Source organism: Sphaeramia orbicularis, chromosome 8, assembly GCF_902148855.1.
Source record: "Sphaeramia orbicularis chromosome 8, fSphaOr1.1, whole genome shotgun sequence".
Lineage (NCBI taxonomy): Eukaryota > Metazoa > Chordata > Actinopteri > Kurtiformes > Apogonidae > Sphaeramia > Sphaeramia orbicularis.
The window spans coordinates 6,845,992-6,862,444 of NC_043964.1; the positions used below are offsets into that span (position 1 = coordinate 6,845,992).

A 16,453-nucleotide genomic window follows, 5' to 3' on the forward strand; every position below is an offset into this window, starting at 1 on the left:
AACCCAACAGCACCACTGTTCACCTCTACACTGAATACAACAGCGGTACTTCAGTCACATGACTCACTGTTAGTCCACCTGTAGTAGACCCCCTGTCCAGTTGATGGTGAGTGTTCATATTAATCAGTCAGTATCAGGTCTTGTGTCGCTGTTTAGCTGACTTTAGCCAAAATTAGATGCTACTTTGCTAGCACAAACTGTGAAGACAGCTGAGTCTCCTTAGTTATTTTAAAAAGCCCAGTAAATGGGATGGCATTGATAAACGCAGTGAAAAAAAGAGGGACTGGTGCGGTGAAGGATAACGGACAAGCAAGGAATACGCTAGTTCTAATGGCATTTGGTGCGCTATATGTACGCATTTTCTACCTTTCATGTGTTATTTGATGGCATGTCAATTTGTTCCCAGATCAGTTGTTCACATAACCTGAACCCTAACCCTCAGTGCATGGTATTTGACACTGCATGAACATACACAAGGAAAGCTTATAATGTCTGCAGATAACACCAATTAAAAGTGGCGTATATAATTATGCGAGTTGTGATATCACGTTGGTTTATCAGCCAGCAGCAACTACAGTTGCTGCATCATTGAGATGTTTTTGAACATTAAATACTACTAAATATATCTCATTATCATTAAGAAATAAAAATTTGAAATGATGGATAATAATATGTTATGACGGAATTTTTACAACCCTGTCCGTCAAAATGACAAACAATAAAAATGTCTAGCGCAACCTCTGCATGCAATCTTTCCAAAAACAATCTTTTCCCGGCAAAACTACCACAGTAACAACCCTTGACAATGTGCGTGGTCATCAAAAATGATATAATTATTCCAAAACTATCATAAACATAGTAGGTAGACCGTCTGACGGTTCAAAACGACACGAATTGGCATCTTTTAAGATCGTGGCGCCCTCTTACCAATTTTTTCTAGAAAAACCCCTGTATATTATTGTTTAAAATTGTGCTATCTTGTTTTGCTCTGTAACTTTCCTTTTTGTAAATAGGGTAGGCATAAATAAGCTGTTGCTTGTGCCTACGCTTTTTTGCCCATGTTTAATATAGGAATCCAAACTGTATGGATGTATATATCATGTTTTGTTAAATGGACGAATTAATTAACTTACTTACTAATATTGTCCAAAATAGTGTGTCTATTTGTTTGTATGTATTTTTGAGTAAAGTATAAATAGTTGTTTTGCTGAATCATTAAGCATATTAAATCTAATGGATTTATATTTTATCCTAAAGTTGAACGTCTCTCTGGTTCTCTTTATTTTAAATTAAGACTTGTTGGTATACATAGGCTATATATTTACGTTATATTCTTTGGAATTATCCACTAAACTGGTACACCTTCATGGTATCTACCTAAATTGTAAACCAAACCCCACAGCACCCTCCATTCCCATTATAAAGAGGGGTGAACGGATGCTACATCCTTATTATTATAAAATCAATTCAAAGGAATAGAAAACTCAATAAAATGAGTCAAAAATAAATAACTCAACAGAGTAATGAACAGAAAGTCACTAAAATAGAATGAGTCAAACAAAATTAACATAAATAAGTAAAATGGTCAACAAAATATGCAAACTTATCAACAAAATGAACAAAAAGGATGAAAATAATAAAAGAAATGAACAAAATAATTAAAACAATCAATAAAACCAAGTAAAATGACTAAAATTATGAATAAACTGACCAGTACAGTCAACACAATGTCCAAAATTAGAAAATAATCAACAAAAATGACCAGAAATCACAAAAATCCTAAACAAAAATGAACCAAATCAACATAAATGACCAGGTTTGTTTGTTATCAGTACAAACGTCAGTGTGTTATCAATGATGGGAGGAGGAGGTTGAAGTCCAAAGTCCTGGAGGTGGATTCTCCTGGACCTGGGTCTGCTCTTCCCTTCATGTGTCTGTCTGTGTCTCTGTGAGGAACATGGAGAAGGTCAGCGAACACCTGTTCAGGTACAAGGACTACACCTTTCCCGTAGCCTACATCACCCCTGAATATGTCGACTCACTGCAGAGCTTCCACATCCGAGACTCCGACGTCTTCCTGGTCACCTATCCAAAGTCAGGTCAGTCCAGTGTCCGGGTTTTGTCTTAGTGTCCGGACCCGTTTCACCGATGGTGTCTGTTCAAGTCAGGTACAGTCTACTCTCGTTATACCGTCAACTTCCGTTCACGGCCAAATTGGCGGTATAGTGAAAATGGCGTTACAACGGGTTGCGTCCATAATGTGCATGTCTTTACTATATGATGTCTATGCTGCCTCCGTTAACCCGTTCTAATTGCATTTCTAAATAAATCTTGATTCTGTTATGTTGTAAGGGATCATTTAAAGTGGGGAAACATTTTAAGCATTATTATACCGTGTCGGGAAATGACACCCCATCATCTTGAGGCTTTGGCTTAATCCCACGTCCTCTTCCCGACATCCTGACCTACCGAGTGTTCTGCGATAAATGAACGGTGGCCGTTCTGTAGACCTACTCGTAGCTTGTCGCGATCAGCGTCTGGCGCATTTGTTTCAGTGCATTGTTAAAATGTATGTGTACTCGATGGCAATCACGCTGGCGGTATAACGGTCGGGAAATCAATGGTATAAGTGTTGTTTGTGCGTGGAACTGGGCTGGCGGATGGCGATAGGCGGAAATGGCGGTAGCTAATGGAATAATGCATTGGGGATTTTTGTGCAATGGTTTTGGTCGGCGGTGAGCGAAAATGGCGGTATAACGGCGGGCGGTTTAACGAGAGTAGACTGTACAAAACCCAGTATTTTCATCAGATCAGTAAAGAAGAATAAAAACAGAGTTAATGAACATGTGACCATCAGTCCACGAATCATTAGGCTGAAGGTTGTGACTGGGCAGGACCTGGACTGGACTAATTTAGTGCTGGATTAAATTTATTTAGGACTGGATTGGATTTATTTAGGACTGGATTGGATTTATTTAGGACTGGATTGGATTTATTTAGTCCTGGATTGCCTACTTAGAACTGGACTGGATTTATTTAGTACTGGATTGGATTTATTTAGTCCTGGATGACACTGCTTCCAAACTGTGGACACAAACAGTCAGGTGTCCCTCAAGGTTCCATACTTGGGTTCAGGTGAGGAATAATACAGAGCAGAATACAGTGACATATTCCTCACCACCTACCTGAAGTCAGGTGAGTCCAGTCCTCATGATCACATGACACATCAGATGATAACAGCACAGATTATGTGTATTCAGGACTGTTAGCTAATATCCAGGACTGATAAAGCTTGGCGATGGTAAGGTTTCACCGATCTGATATTAGGATCGGATATCAGCCCCAAAATCAACATTTTAGCTGGATCAGGGATCTGTGAAAGCACTTCTTCCCCTTTTGTGACACAGGCTGCGTCTGTTGGTGTGTAATAGGACAGGAGATGTGAGTCAGGTCTGTCATATATGCTGAACTGTGAACCGGCTCCAGAGTGCTGAAACAACAGCAACACTTCCTCCTGCCTGTTGGCCAGTACCATTAACATGTAAACAGTAGGGGGAAGCTGGCCCTATAGAACAGTTCCATAACTACGTCATGCATGCTCAGAGTTGATGGAATTGTTCAAACACAGACAGGAACATGGAGCGAACTAATGGTCTGTGATGTGGAGGCATTTCAGCCGGACCGCACCAACAGTTTGGAACGTTTGTAAAGTGAAAGATTCCAGAGGTGGTGGTGGTGGTGGCGGCACTGCCAAATAAAAAACCACACATTTAAAGAAGCACCTATCAAAGGAGATCCAGGAACTCCAGCAGCTGGAGGTAGAACACAGCTAACGGTGGTAGATGCTCTACATTAGGGGTGTCAAACTCATTTCAGTTCAGGGGCCACATTCACCCCAATATGATCTCAGGTGGGCCGGACTCAATAAAAGAATAACAGAGAAAAAAGAAAAATGACATTATGATAATGTTTACATCTACAGCGTTTCCTTAAAAATCTGAATAACATGAACAACTTGAAATGTCTTAAGAAAAACAAGTGCAGTTTTAACAATATCAGTTTATGAGTTTATCATTTACACACGTGCATTACAACTTATATTACAATTACAAATACACAAACCATTTAATAACAGGCAGAATATTGGTAAAACTGCATTTACTTCTCTTAAGACATTTCAGGTTCATATTTGTTCAGGTTATTCACATTTTTTGTTGAAGGATAATTTAATATAAAGGTTTTAATGTAATTTTACTTTTTTACACTAAAACGAAGATGAAGTCTGCAATTGTCACTATTTATAGGTTATTATGATAGTATTTTACTGATCTGACCCAGTTGAGATCTAATTGGTTTGTATGTGGAACCTGAATTAAAATGATTTTACCATCCTTGATTGATAATATCTTAAGTGAAATTTTTGCATTTCACAAATTCACCCCAGGAGCCGGTTTGGACCCTCTAGCAGGCTAGTTTTGACCCCTAGGCCGCATGTTTGACACCTGTGCTCTACACAGACTGGAAACATTTACAGATAATTAAAGAATATATAATAGTTCATTGCATTTGTGACGACCACAAAAGTACAGTACATTTGTGTTTTGAAATACTGGTTGAAATACAGATTTACTGTACATGCACTTTATTGATGCCCATGTAGAAATTCAGTGTTTTCATCAGCTCAAGAAAGACAAAAGAAAGACAAACTGACTTAATGAACATGTGACCATCAGTCTGTGAATCATCGGGGTGAGGTTTGGGACTGGACGGGGCCTGGATTGGATTTATTTAGTCCTGAATAACATTAGACGCATGTCTCAGCTGATGTTTGTCCACTCAGGTACGATATGGGCTCAGCAGATCATCGTCTCCATCTGTGAACTGGCCGGCGGTTTGAACGAGTATCCCAACAACTATCGGCAGATGGCGTGGCTGGAGTACCGGGAGGATAAGGAAGACTACTCCCTCCGACCTTCGCCTCGACTCTTCACCTCCCACCTGACGCCGGCCCTCCTGCCCCTGGGCCTGAAGGACCAGAAAACCAAGGTTCACCACCCATTCTACAGCTCCCATATACACTGTTAGAGCTAGGTTCGAATTTTGTATCATTAAAAACCTCAAATCAATATGTAGAACATCATATGGGCTTTATATGGTGCACTTTATGTATCTTCTGCGTTACCTTTTTGCGTTTCTGTACATAGAAGTAATAATGATAATAATAATTGTAATGGTGTGATCTCATGTTGAACCCTCAAACCCTGTCATGTGACCAAATCTTTCCCAAACTATTGGGAAATGCAGTAGTAAAAAAAATAGTCACAACTGACCAAAATAGTGCAGAAAATGAAAAATAATGATCAAAATAATCAACAAAAATGACCAAAATAATCACATAATAACAGAATGGTTGACATTAATAGTTAATCAACAAGAAATGAGCAGAATAATGAAGCAAATGAGCAAAATATTCAAGTAAATGAAACAAAAATGAGCAAAAATAATCAAGAAAATGAACAAAAATGAGCAAAATAATAAAAAAAATGGGCAAAATAATCATGAAAATGTACACTAATAATCAAAATAATTAAAAAAAAAAAAAAAAGATTAAAAAATCAGCAAAATGAACAAAAATATGCAATGCAATGAACTAAAATGATGAACATAAATATCACCAAAATAATTTACAGAATGAATAATAACAAATTCATCAACAAAATAACCAACAGAATGGCCCAAACTAATAAATAAAGTGACCAAACATCAACAAAATGAACCAAAATGATGACAGTTTTCAACAACATTCAACATTTGACAAGGTTCCAGTTTTATTCTCTTCAGTTTTTGGAAACGGTCTCCTTATTTACGTATGCGTCTCATTACATTGTATTATTTTCCCGTCAGATCATTTACGTGATGCGAAACGTGAAGGACAACCTGGTGTCATATTTCCACTTCAGCCACGCCTTCTCTGGATGGGACACACCCAAGAGCTTCGACGACTTCGTAGACCAGTATTTGGCAGGAAACGGTGAGGAAACGGTGTCTAAGGCTACGTTCACACAGCAGGTCTTAATGCACAATAGGGATTTTTTGGTGAAAAACAATTTTTTTGTGTGCTTGTTCATGTTACACATTAAATACGACTCCTATCAGTTTTGAGTCTGAACTGAATGTGACCCTGAAGTGACCCACATGCACTAAAGAGGTCCTGATTGAATACGTGACCATGCAGACACACACTGTGGAACGCAGAATTAGGACGTTTATCGCATTTCAATGACGGAAAGGTCAGATAATTGCGACCTGGCTGTTAAGACTGAAGTCGTACTGTAAAATATCAAATCTGTATCAGATTTAGGACCACATATGAAAGTGGTCTGGGTCAGATTTAGGACCACATATGAAAGTGGTCTGGGTCAGATTTAGGACCACATATGAAAGTGGTCTGGGTCGTATTATTGCTGTTCAAACTGTAACAGATCGAATACAGGTCACATATGGGTGAAAAAATCGGATTTGGGCCACATTTGGCTGCAGTCTGAACATAGCCTAAGACTCTGGGTCATGTGATGTACATTTCAGTAACATGTTCTTTTCACTGTGATCCAGTTGAAGGATCGTCGTGGTTCGACCACATCAGGGTGTGGCACCAGAGCCGAGACCAGTACAACATCCTCTTCCTCCACTACGAGGACATGATTCTGGTAAGACCTGGTTCAGATCTGCTCTGTTTTTATGGAGCAAAAACATGGATAATGTTTGTCGGTGTTGGGGCGGTACTTAGACCACTTATTAAAACCTATGAACCTACAGTGACTCCTGGACATAATATTCAGTAATTTTACACACAGGTTGAATGTAAGTCTAAGGGAACCAGGACTTTTTGGAGCAGCATCTAGAGGCCGTCGGTGGTTTTAAAACTTTAAGATAGTAAAGCACCAACGAGGACAGACGTGTTTTGGTGTAAAAGTCATCCATGTGTTAATACATGTTGGTATTTTTGAATTAGCAACTGTGTTTTTCGGACTAGCTAACATTACCTGATTCTGAATTTTTTCTGGCTGTGATCGATGTAACACTGTGTCTAAAGTGCATTTATTCGCAGTATTTCGACCATGTTAAAGTACAGAAAGTCGACTTCATTAGTGTCTAGAGATGAAAAAGTCTGGAAACCCCTGATCTAGGTGTCACATTTTTACCTGATGAGTTTGTACGTCCCTGAATTTTAACTGTAATGAAATTTACTGAACAAGATTTAGACGATGTAGAGAAAATGGGGTCGACTGTGACTAAAAATGTTGCATTTATTCCTGAAAATAACTCATTAGCTTCAGTATTTGAAATGACCGCGGACCTTTATAGAATGAAGAAGGTTTTTGGTCGAAGTTCCTCAACTTTCTTCACTTCTGTTCATGGAAATGACATCATCATGGAAAGGTTTTGACGCTGCTTGTTGTTTTTTTTGTAGGACCTGAAGGGGGCGGTCACTAAGATCTGCATGTTCTTGGGGAAGAACCTCAGCGACGAAGCAATTGACCAAGTCGTAGAAAAAGCTACTTTCAAGAACATGAAGAAAGACGCGAAGGCCAACTATGAATTTATGCCAAAGGAAATGATCAGCGGTAACTTCATGCGTAAAGGTAAAACAATCTACCACCATCGTCCAGACTTTAACACAAACAGTGGGTTCATTCTTCTTCTTGTTCTTCACAGGTCGGATCGGCGACTGGAAGAACATGTTCACTGTGGCTCAGAGTGAACGAGTCGATCGGATGCTTCAGGAGAAACTTGGAGACACTGGTCTGAAGTTCATCTGGGAATAAGAACAGCAGCAGCTGAAGACGTTAACGTTGTTATTCGTAGAAAACCACAACCCGGAGCAGCTTCATCAGACCTACACAAAGTCTGACATTCTTATCAAACCTCTGATTATAAGCTGTTTATCTGGTTCAACTGTGAATACTTTAACAGAACAATGGAGACATTTGATAAAAGGCAATAAAAAACAGAATTTTATGACTTGTTTTTTTCATTTTAACCTTTATTTAACTGACAAGTGACAAAAAAAGACCTATTTAATCGTGTTTATTGGAGCTGTTGTAAATGAAATTATGCATCTCCCAACATTAAGCAATAAAATGTCCAGCCAATATTTGCAATAATTTATTGATTTAATCCGTTAATAAGTATAGTTTGTTCAAAGATGTAAATCTCATATTCTTTGCATGTATTACATTAACACGACACATGACTTTCATCGATCTGAATGTTTTTGTGGTGGACCTGGTCATACATGAGCATTATTAACGGAGAGTGGGCCTAGAATCTTTTTTTTTTTTTAAAGCAAAATCACTTAAAATATCAACAAAATGAACTGAAATGGGCAAAAATACCAGCAAAATAAACCAAAAAAAGAACAAAATATTAACAAAATGAACAGAAATGGGCAAAAATATCAAAATAATCCAGAAAATGAACAAAATATCAACAAAATAAACAAATGGGTAAAAATACCGGCAAAATGAACAACAAACAAGATGAACAAAATATCAACAAAATGAACAGAAATGGGCAAAAATATTAGCAAAATAAATAAAATGAACAAAATATCAACAAAATGAACAGAAATGAGTAAAAATATTAGCAAAATAAACCAAAAAATAAAGAAAATGAACAAAATGAGCAGAAATTGGCAAAAATATCAGCATTTGCAGATTTTTTTTTTTTTTTTTTTTTGCTTGAATTGAGCGAAAAACTGAACAGACAGAACGATAAAACAGACTGTGGAGTGATGGGTTTAAGTTTACAAAAACAGAATCCAGAGCAGCCACAGCGACTGTGGCTACGTAACTGGAGTTTCACTTCTCTATCAATTTTTTTTATTCGACCATAGATGAAGGAAAGTCAAAAGAACTGATGTTACATATGTTAGTGATTACATAAAGAGTCACACTTGACTTCATGTTGCATGACGAACAGCTCAACACTTCAGAATCACCTACTTCTTTAGTGGATTCTGTCTAATTTTAATTGTGATGAGATATTTGGACTAGAAATGAGAAAAATACGCTTGGTCAGATTTAGATTTTTGCAGTGCATGACCAAATAACTGTTAAGTCCAATTTTTAAGGTTGAATGTGCCAAAAAAAAAACAAACAACCAAAACATGCCTCTAGAATTCGTAAGTAAAGATTCATCCTCGTTATGAGATGTTATTTCCGTTTATTTCAATAAAAGTAGTGGCAGTAGCTCACACTCGTACACCTCAGATAAACCCATAATACACTGTACTATAGATTATTAATTAGAGCAGGACAGAACAGTATTAATGACACTTCAGTGACCTTTAACCTCCTTCTAAACATCATCAAACCTCATCCTTGGAGTCCACACTTTGATGTTGTGATGTTAATTCACCAAACAGCCCTGCCCGTCCTCCGGTGTTTCATCGTCCTCAGTTTTTCTGGGTTTTTTGGTCTTAACGTCTGGATAAAACGGCGTCTCCAGGACGTGGTGTTTTTCCTCAGACGTCTGTTGACCCCTCTGCAGTGAATCGTGGATCTTCTGCCACGAGTCGACCTCTGAACGCCAAAGACCAGCTCTGGCTCTGATGAACTGGGACACCTCGGCCTCGATGCCACCTTTGGCCAGACTCACGCCGTCTTTGCAGATGAAGATAACGTCCATGCCCAGGAAAAGGGCACTGAGTACGATGGCCCCGCCCCGTGCCGCCTTGGAGAGGGCAAGCGGACCTTTGGCTGCCGCTTGGCTGATATCTGGGACATCTGCGGCCACTCTGGGAACGCTGCCCAGAGCTTTACCCTCCTGAGTCGCCATCTTACCCGCATTTGCAACCAGCTCTTCACTTTTTAGCATTTTTACAGCTGAGCTACCCTCAACGAGTATCCCAATCCTTCGTCCGACACCACCAGCTTTATAAAGGACCTTCCCGACACCCAGAGCTACATCCAAACTACTTGTTTCTCTTTGTTTTGCAACTTCCTCAAGAGTGTCCTGGAGAACCTGGACATCCTCCATGAAGTTCCGGAACACCTCATTAGCTTTCTTCTCGTGTTTGCAGTTGACTCCAACCTCTGCAGCTGTAGTGACGGCGCTGTTCACCCCGCTAGTGATTCCCAGTCCGATACCGGTCATCATCAGAACCAGGGATGCCCCGGCTGTTACTGGTGTTAACGCCAAACCGACGATAGAGAGCACACCTCCCACCGCCCCCACTGAGCTGCCGGCCACACTGGAGATCTTCGAGCCCTTTTTCATCCTGTCGAGCTGAACGGCGCTTTCTTCCAGGTCGTTCAGGAACTGCAGCATCCTCGGCCGACGCTCGCTGAACTCGGTGATGAAGTTAGAACACGACCCTTGGAACAAGAACACCATCCTGAAGTCCCGGTCATTCCTGATGGAGACACAACACTCACAAATGAAGATGACGCACTAGAAGGTCTGGCCGTACATGTGTGAATAATTCCTACCTGAGCTCTTCAAGTCTATTAATGCGATCAACCATGTGTTGGACGTCATCTTCAGACAGATCTTCGACCATGTCAGCCACAGTTTGATCCACACAAAACCTACTGAAGGAGCTGGAGAAGACACAGATGTGTTCAGGATCTACAAATAGTAGCATTCCGCAATAATTAAAAGAACTCAATGAGATCTTTAGTAGGGATGAGGATTGATCTCAACTTAGAGATGCTAGTTCCCGTATAGATATTATTTATCAATTCAATTCCACATCAGTTTTATTATTTATTCTCGTTAGATTATGGAATAAACTGTTACAAATGGCTTTGTTTGCGTTAACTCTCTGTTAAATATGTTCTAGCATTTGGCATTGGATTGGAACTCTGGGGTACCGTAAAGGGGAGGTAAATGTGACGAATTCCTGGGGCCCAGCATTTCTGGGGGGCCCATAGAGCAGTTGAGGGGGTCCAGTGGACACAGGTTAGAAGCTGTGAAAATTTTCTGTAAGATCCACTGAATAACAGAGGAATAGAAGCCGACGTTGAAAGAATATTAAATTTCACTTTCGCTTCAAACCTGTGGTAGTTACGTTAGTCAAGGACAAATCAACAAGATACTGAATTTTATAAAGGGCCCACAACGTTTACCTTTCATGGGGCCCATGCTTCCTAGCGGTGCCCAAGTTGGAACTAAACTCATAAAGGTTTATAAAGGTGTGCTTAAAGGAGTGTTAGCGCTACCTGCAGCTCCTCTGAACCTGGTCGTCATTAGGGGTGTAAGAAAATATCGGTTCTGCAATATATTGCGATATTTCACTTCACAGTACTGTATCTATATATAAAAGTACTGTATCGATGTTTTTAGGTATTTATTCAAATGCAGATATTGTGGAGGTTCATTTTTGTTTTTCTTTTTTGTTTATATTTTAGTTTTTATTATTTAACATTCTTTTATTAAATAATGTTCATTCCTTTGTTGGGATCGCACAAAAATAATGTTCTGATGTTAGTTATGAACTAATATGAACATTTGAACAGGATCTTAAACTATAATGTCTGTAAAACAGAATTTCAGTTTGAACATAGGAACATTTTGTGATAAAGCCTTAGATCCTGTTCTGATCAAATAAAAATGTGTTAAGTTTTTGTGCAGATTTCTGGTGTAATTCAATTCTTAAAGGAAATAATCACAAAAAAATTGGCCTTTTTGACAGTATTGTGATATATCATGATATATCGTATCGTGATCCTAGTGTTGTGATTTGTAGTGTATCGTCAGATTATTGTTGATACACAGCCCTAGTCGTCATGGAGATTATTCCTAAACAATAGTAAAGCAGGTTGACAGTGAAATGACGCTAATATTAACAGTATCGATAGAACCTGTAGGAGTTTTATGTTAGCGGCTGCGACAGAGGACGCCTTGCTGTGAGCTCTGCCTCCGGAGTCACCGCCCCCTTCACTAAGCAGCCAGTCAAAGACATTCCATTGGTGCCCTGTAATTGGATGCCGTGGTTAAATGTTTGGGCCTGTTGGAGGTATTTAACCCTTTGTCTTTACTGTCTGAAATGGTTCTGTTGTCGAGAGGGAACCAATAATTGGAATAATTTCGCAAAACAGGCTAATGATCCCAAAGACTTGACCTACTGCGAACCGGTTCTTTATTTTCATCCCTACCCTTCACCGTTGTCCATCATTTCCCCTCCCAGCCCTACCTTCCACTTTACCTTTTTCCTAAGGTTCCACACATGGTCTGGGTGGTCTGCATGTATCTGTCCAGCTGAAACACCAGCACCTCCACATTCTGAAGTCTGGGCGTGAAGAAGGCCGACGCTTCTCTTTTGAACTCGAGGATTAGCGGGCAGACGAGTCGAGCAGCCTCGATGGCGTCCTGAACCGACTCCATGCCGCCCCCTCCTGGCAGGTCCTTGAACACATGCGTGGAAGTGACCGACAGCCTCTCCACGGCGTCCAGGAAGCGGTCCAGCTCCTCCAGACCTCGCAGAGTCTCCTTCAATATGGCGGCCAGCTCCTCCTCCAGCGCCGTCCGCCTGCTGGCTACGTAGAACTTGCTCTTCACGTACTCCTTAAACGCTGCACCCTTACTCTGCGACGCAGTGACGTGACGGACGTTCAGGACGATATTATCAGCCCTGTGTTTGACGTCCTTCAGCATGTTTAACTCCGTCTGTCTCACCAGCAGCCATTCACAGCTGATCTGAACGAATTCTGTCACCGTGTCGATGGAGGCGAAGGTGTCGGCGGCGAAGCGACACAGCGCTTCCTGCAGCTGCTTCCTGTGCAGAAAAACAACCAAATCCAAACCAGTTATTGAACTGCGGAGTTAAAGTCCAACTGCAGCCAACACAGATGGAGGTGATGGAGGTCTGGATGTGAGACCGGAGGAGTTAAGACGACTGAACCAGATGAAGCTCTGAAAGCGGGAGGGGGGGGGGGTGTCCAAACTCATTTTAGTTCAAGGGCCACGTTCAGCCCAATATGACCTTAAGTGGGACCAGTATAACAAGACAAACCCAGCCTATAAATATTGACAATTCCACATTTTTTCAGCTTTGTTTTACTGCAAAATTAAAATTAAATTATGAAAATGTTACAATATCTACATTTACAAAGATTCCTTTTGCAAAAAAAATAATGAATAAGCTAAACAACCTGAAATTTTTTTTAAAGGAAAATAAGTTCTATTTTAACAATATTCTTCAGATTCAGAAAACTTTATTAATCCCATAAGTTGAATTCATTTGCAGCTTTACCACAGACATCAGTCAACATTCAGAGGACAATGTGACAAACATAAGTTAGTGTTCAAATACAAGTTTATAGGAAGGCACCTACAATAAATGCTTTAAATATTCAACAATAAAGAATCAAGTAGAAAAGCACTCGGATACCCCCCCCCCCCCCCCCCCCCCCAATCTCCACCAAAATTGTATAATTTCATCAAAATCCTTCCATAACTTTTTGAGTTATCTTGCTAACAGTCAGACCAACAAACAACCCCCTGCCCCTCCCCACAAAAAATATATATAATTTACTCTGAATCTAAACTTTCCTAAGTGATTTATCATGTATTTGACATTTTTCAGCGAAACACAGGTATTTTCTACATTTAATTCTCTGATCATGCAAATGTTCATTAAAGTTCTGTGTAAATTTAAAGGTTATTTTTTCAGAAACAGAGAAAAGTGTCTTTCAGTCCAATCTGTCAATAACTGAACATAAACCCAGTGTGTCCATCCACTGTCATTGATCCAACTTCATGGGACGGTGTTTCCGCGGTAACAACGAAGCCTCTGATCGTCCAAATGGGTCATATGTGATGACCATGAAAAGTTGAAGAACTGTATTTTACACCAATTATTGACATGTATTGATCAGATTAGTGGATCAGCAGGTATTAAACAGTTTAGATCAGTAGATGGTTTTGGTTTTTGAGGGTTCACTGAATAAATCCAGGGTTCTGGATGGTATGAAATTATCAAGTCTCAATTTTTCAACTATTTTTGCTCATTTTCTCTTCACTTTAGAAGGATTTGTTGACTTTTCTGCCACATTTCAAGGTTTTTTTGATTCATTTTTTCCTTATTTTTCAAGTATTTTGCTCATTTTATTCTCATTATATAACATGTACATTTTATACTATGAATAATTGAGATAAAACTGCATTTTATGCCAATTATTGACATGTATTGATCAGATTAGTGGATCAACGAGTATTAAACAGTTTAGATCAGCTGATGATTTTGGTTTTTGTGGGTTAAAAATAATGTGTTTAGATATTTGTAGACATTTTTGTTCAGTTGATAGTTTTTATGTTTCCGTCTTCTACTAATAAAAGACAGACAGGTGAAACCATGATGCACACTGAGGGTTAATAAACTCTGAGTTCTAGGATCAGTTCCACGTATGAACAGAGTCCGTCTGCATTCTTGGTAACTTTAACTTTTCTATTGTTTCTGTTGGAAGGTTTGAAAGTTTACCTTGTTGCCGACATTTCCTCCTCTGTGTGTTTTGTCCCACGTTTTATCCAAAGATAAAACAATAATCCGTTCACCGTTGGACAAAGTTTTAACTCGTTTGACGTCAGGAAAGTGCAGGTAAATGTGGAGGTGACGCAGCAGTTCACGATGGCTTTGTTTTGTTTTTTTCTGACTCAACAGGTTTGACGGCTTTAACACATTCCACTGAACTGAGGTCAGATTCATCCCACTGTGAGGACACAGATCCTGCACTAACAGGGTAATTCTGCGAAGGCCCAGTCATTATATAAGTTTACAACGACACATGGAGAAACACAGCTTTGACTTGTGTCTGTATCTTTTAGTGGATTTTTAGTTTCATCTGTGGTTTTGAGATCGTGTGGAGGATCTGGAGCTGAAACCGGGCTCATCATCCATCCTTCATCTGAGCAGTAGGGGTGTTAGACAATATCGGTTCTGCAGTATATCATGATATTTCATTTTCACAATACCGTATCGATATTAAAAATTACACTGTAAGTCTGGAATTTGTATTTACTAAAATGCTTTAATTACAATGCACTGAAATGATTTAAGTTTTATGATGTTACTATAAAATGTTCAGTATATTCTACTAATTTGTAGACATAGTTGAAAGTACAAAAAAGTTTAAGTTGAATGGAATTAAATCACTAAGGTTTAGTCATGACCACACCTTTTCATCTTCGCATTGCATTGTGGGTATTGGGCATGTTGTTGAAAATGTGTTATTTTTCTGTGCAGGGGTTCAGCGGGGTTGTGGTGTTAGTGTTGATTTGGATTTAATGTGTGTATGGCAGTGTTTACTGGCCTTTTTGTGTTTGTTTTTGTATTTTTGTAGAGCTGCACCATGAGTCAGAGCCAGAGGAAGAACTATGGATATACTGTTCATCTAAACCTGTTGTTGCACAATGGAAATCTAAATGTCTTGTCAAATTTAAAGCACTTCCTGTACCGCCAAATGATAATGAACTAACTTCCATTCATATTACAATACATTAGGTTAAATAACTTCATAACTATTTTAGTCAGGGAAAGGATTCTGAGTTTGATTAACTTAAAATAAGTTGTTGAATCAATGATAAGTTAATCTGGCTGCAATTGAGAAAATTAGTCAGTGTAACCTGAAATGCTGAGTTGAATGGTTGGATAGTGGGGTTGATTTTACAACAGATTTAAAGTATAAATAACTTGTCTTTTAGTGTTTTCTACTTAATAGTTTAAGTTGAATACTTTTAGCATTAAAGTTGAACCTGCTTAAACCAGTTGATTAGTCGATCATTACTCAAATCATTTAAGTGCAATCACGTGCCTCACATTTTTTGAGTAAACTACTTATCCGGGCTTACAGTGTACTGTATCGATATTTTTAGATATTTATTCAAATGCAGATATTGTAGAGGTTCTTTTTTGTCTTTCTTTTTTGTTTATATTTTAGTTATTATTACCTAACATGGTTTTATTAAATAATGTTAGTTCCCTTGCACAAAAATAATGTTCTGATGTTAGTTCTGAACTAATAGAATATGAACATTTGAACAGGATCTGAAACTGTAATGTCTGTAAAACAGAGTTTCAGTTTGAACACAGGAACATTTTGTGATATTGCATTAGAACCTGTTGTGATCAAATAATATGTGTAGTATTTGTGCATATTTCTGGTGTAATTCAATTCTTCAAGGAAATAATCATTTAAAAAAAGAAACAAAATTGTCTTTTAACAGTATCATGATATATCGTGATATATTGTATTGTGATCCTAGTATTCTGATTTGTATTGCCAGATTCTTGCCGATACACAGCCCTACTGAGCACATAGCATTTGGCGTGCTTTACGTGTGCATTTTTACCTTTCACATGTTATTCAATGCCATTAACCCTAACCGCTAATCGTGTGTTATTTTACGCAGCGTGAACATACATGTGGAAAGCTTATAATGCATACAGGTA

General features: G+C 38.9%; 2 protein-coding genes across 2 annotated transcripts; one reads left to right on the forward strand and one right to left on the reverse strand.

Moving 5' to 3' along the window:
- The first annotated feature begins 1,889 nt into the window (after positions 1-1,889).
- On the forward strand, positions 1,890-7,826 carry LOC115423804 (amine sulfotransferase-like). The gene is made up of 6 exons (XM_030140857.1): positions 1,890-2,099; positions 4,841-5,046; positions 5,905-6,031; positions 6,613-6,707; positions 7,472-7,643; positions 7,717-7,826. The coding sequence occupies exons 1-6, from the start codon at positions 1,958-1,960 to the stop codon at positions 7,824-7,826; spliced, it is 852 nt and encodes a 283-aa protein (XP_029996717.1). The 5' UTR covers positions 1,890-1,957.
- A 1,317-nt stretch (positions 7,827-9,143) lies between these two features.
- On the reverse strand, positions 9,144-14,585 carry LOC115423763 (apolipoprotein L2-like). The gene is made up of 4 exons (XM_030140803.1): positions 14,486-14,585; positions 12,212-12,781; positions 10,494-10,604; positions 9,144-10,417 (listed from the first exon to the last, which is right to left on the reverse strand). The coding sequence occupies exons 1-4, from the start codon at positions 14,497-14,499 to the stop codon at positions 9,412-9,414; spliced, it is 1,701 nt and encodes a 566-aa protein (XP_029996663.1). The 5' UTR covers positions 14,500-14,585; the 3' UTR covers positions 9,144-9,411.
- Positions 14,586-16,453: the final 1,868 nt, after the last annotated feature.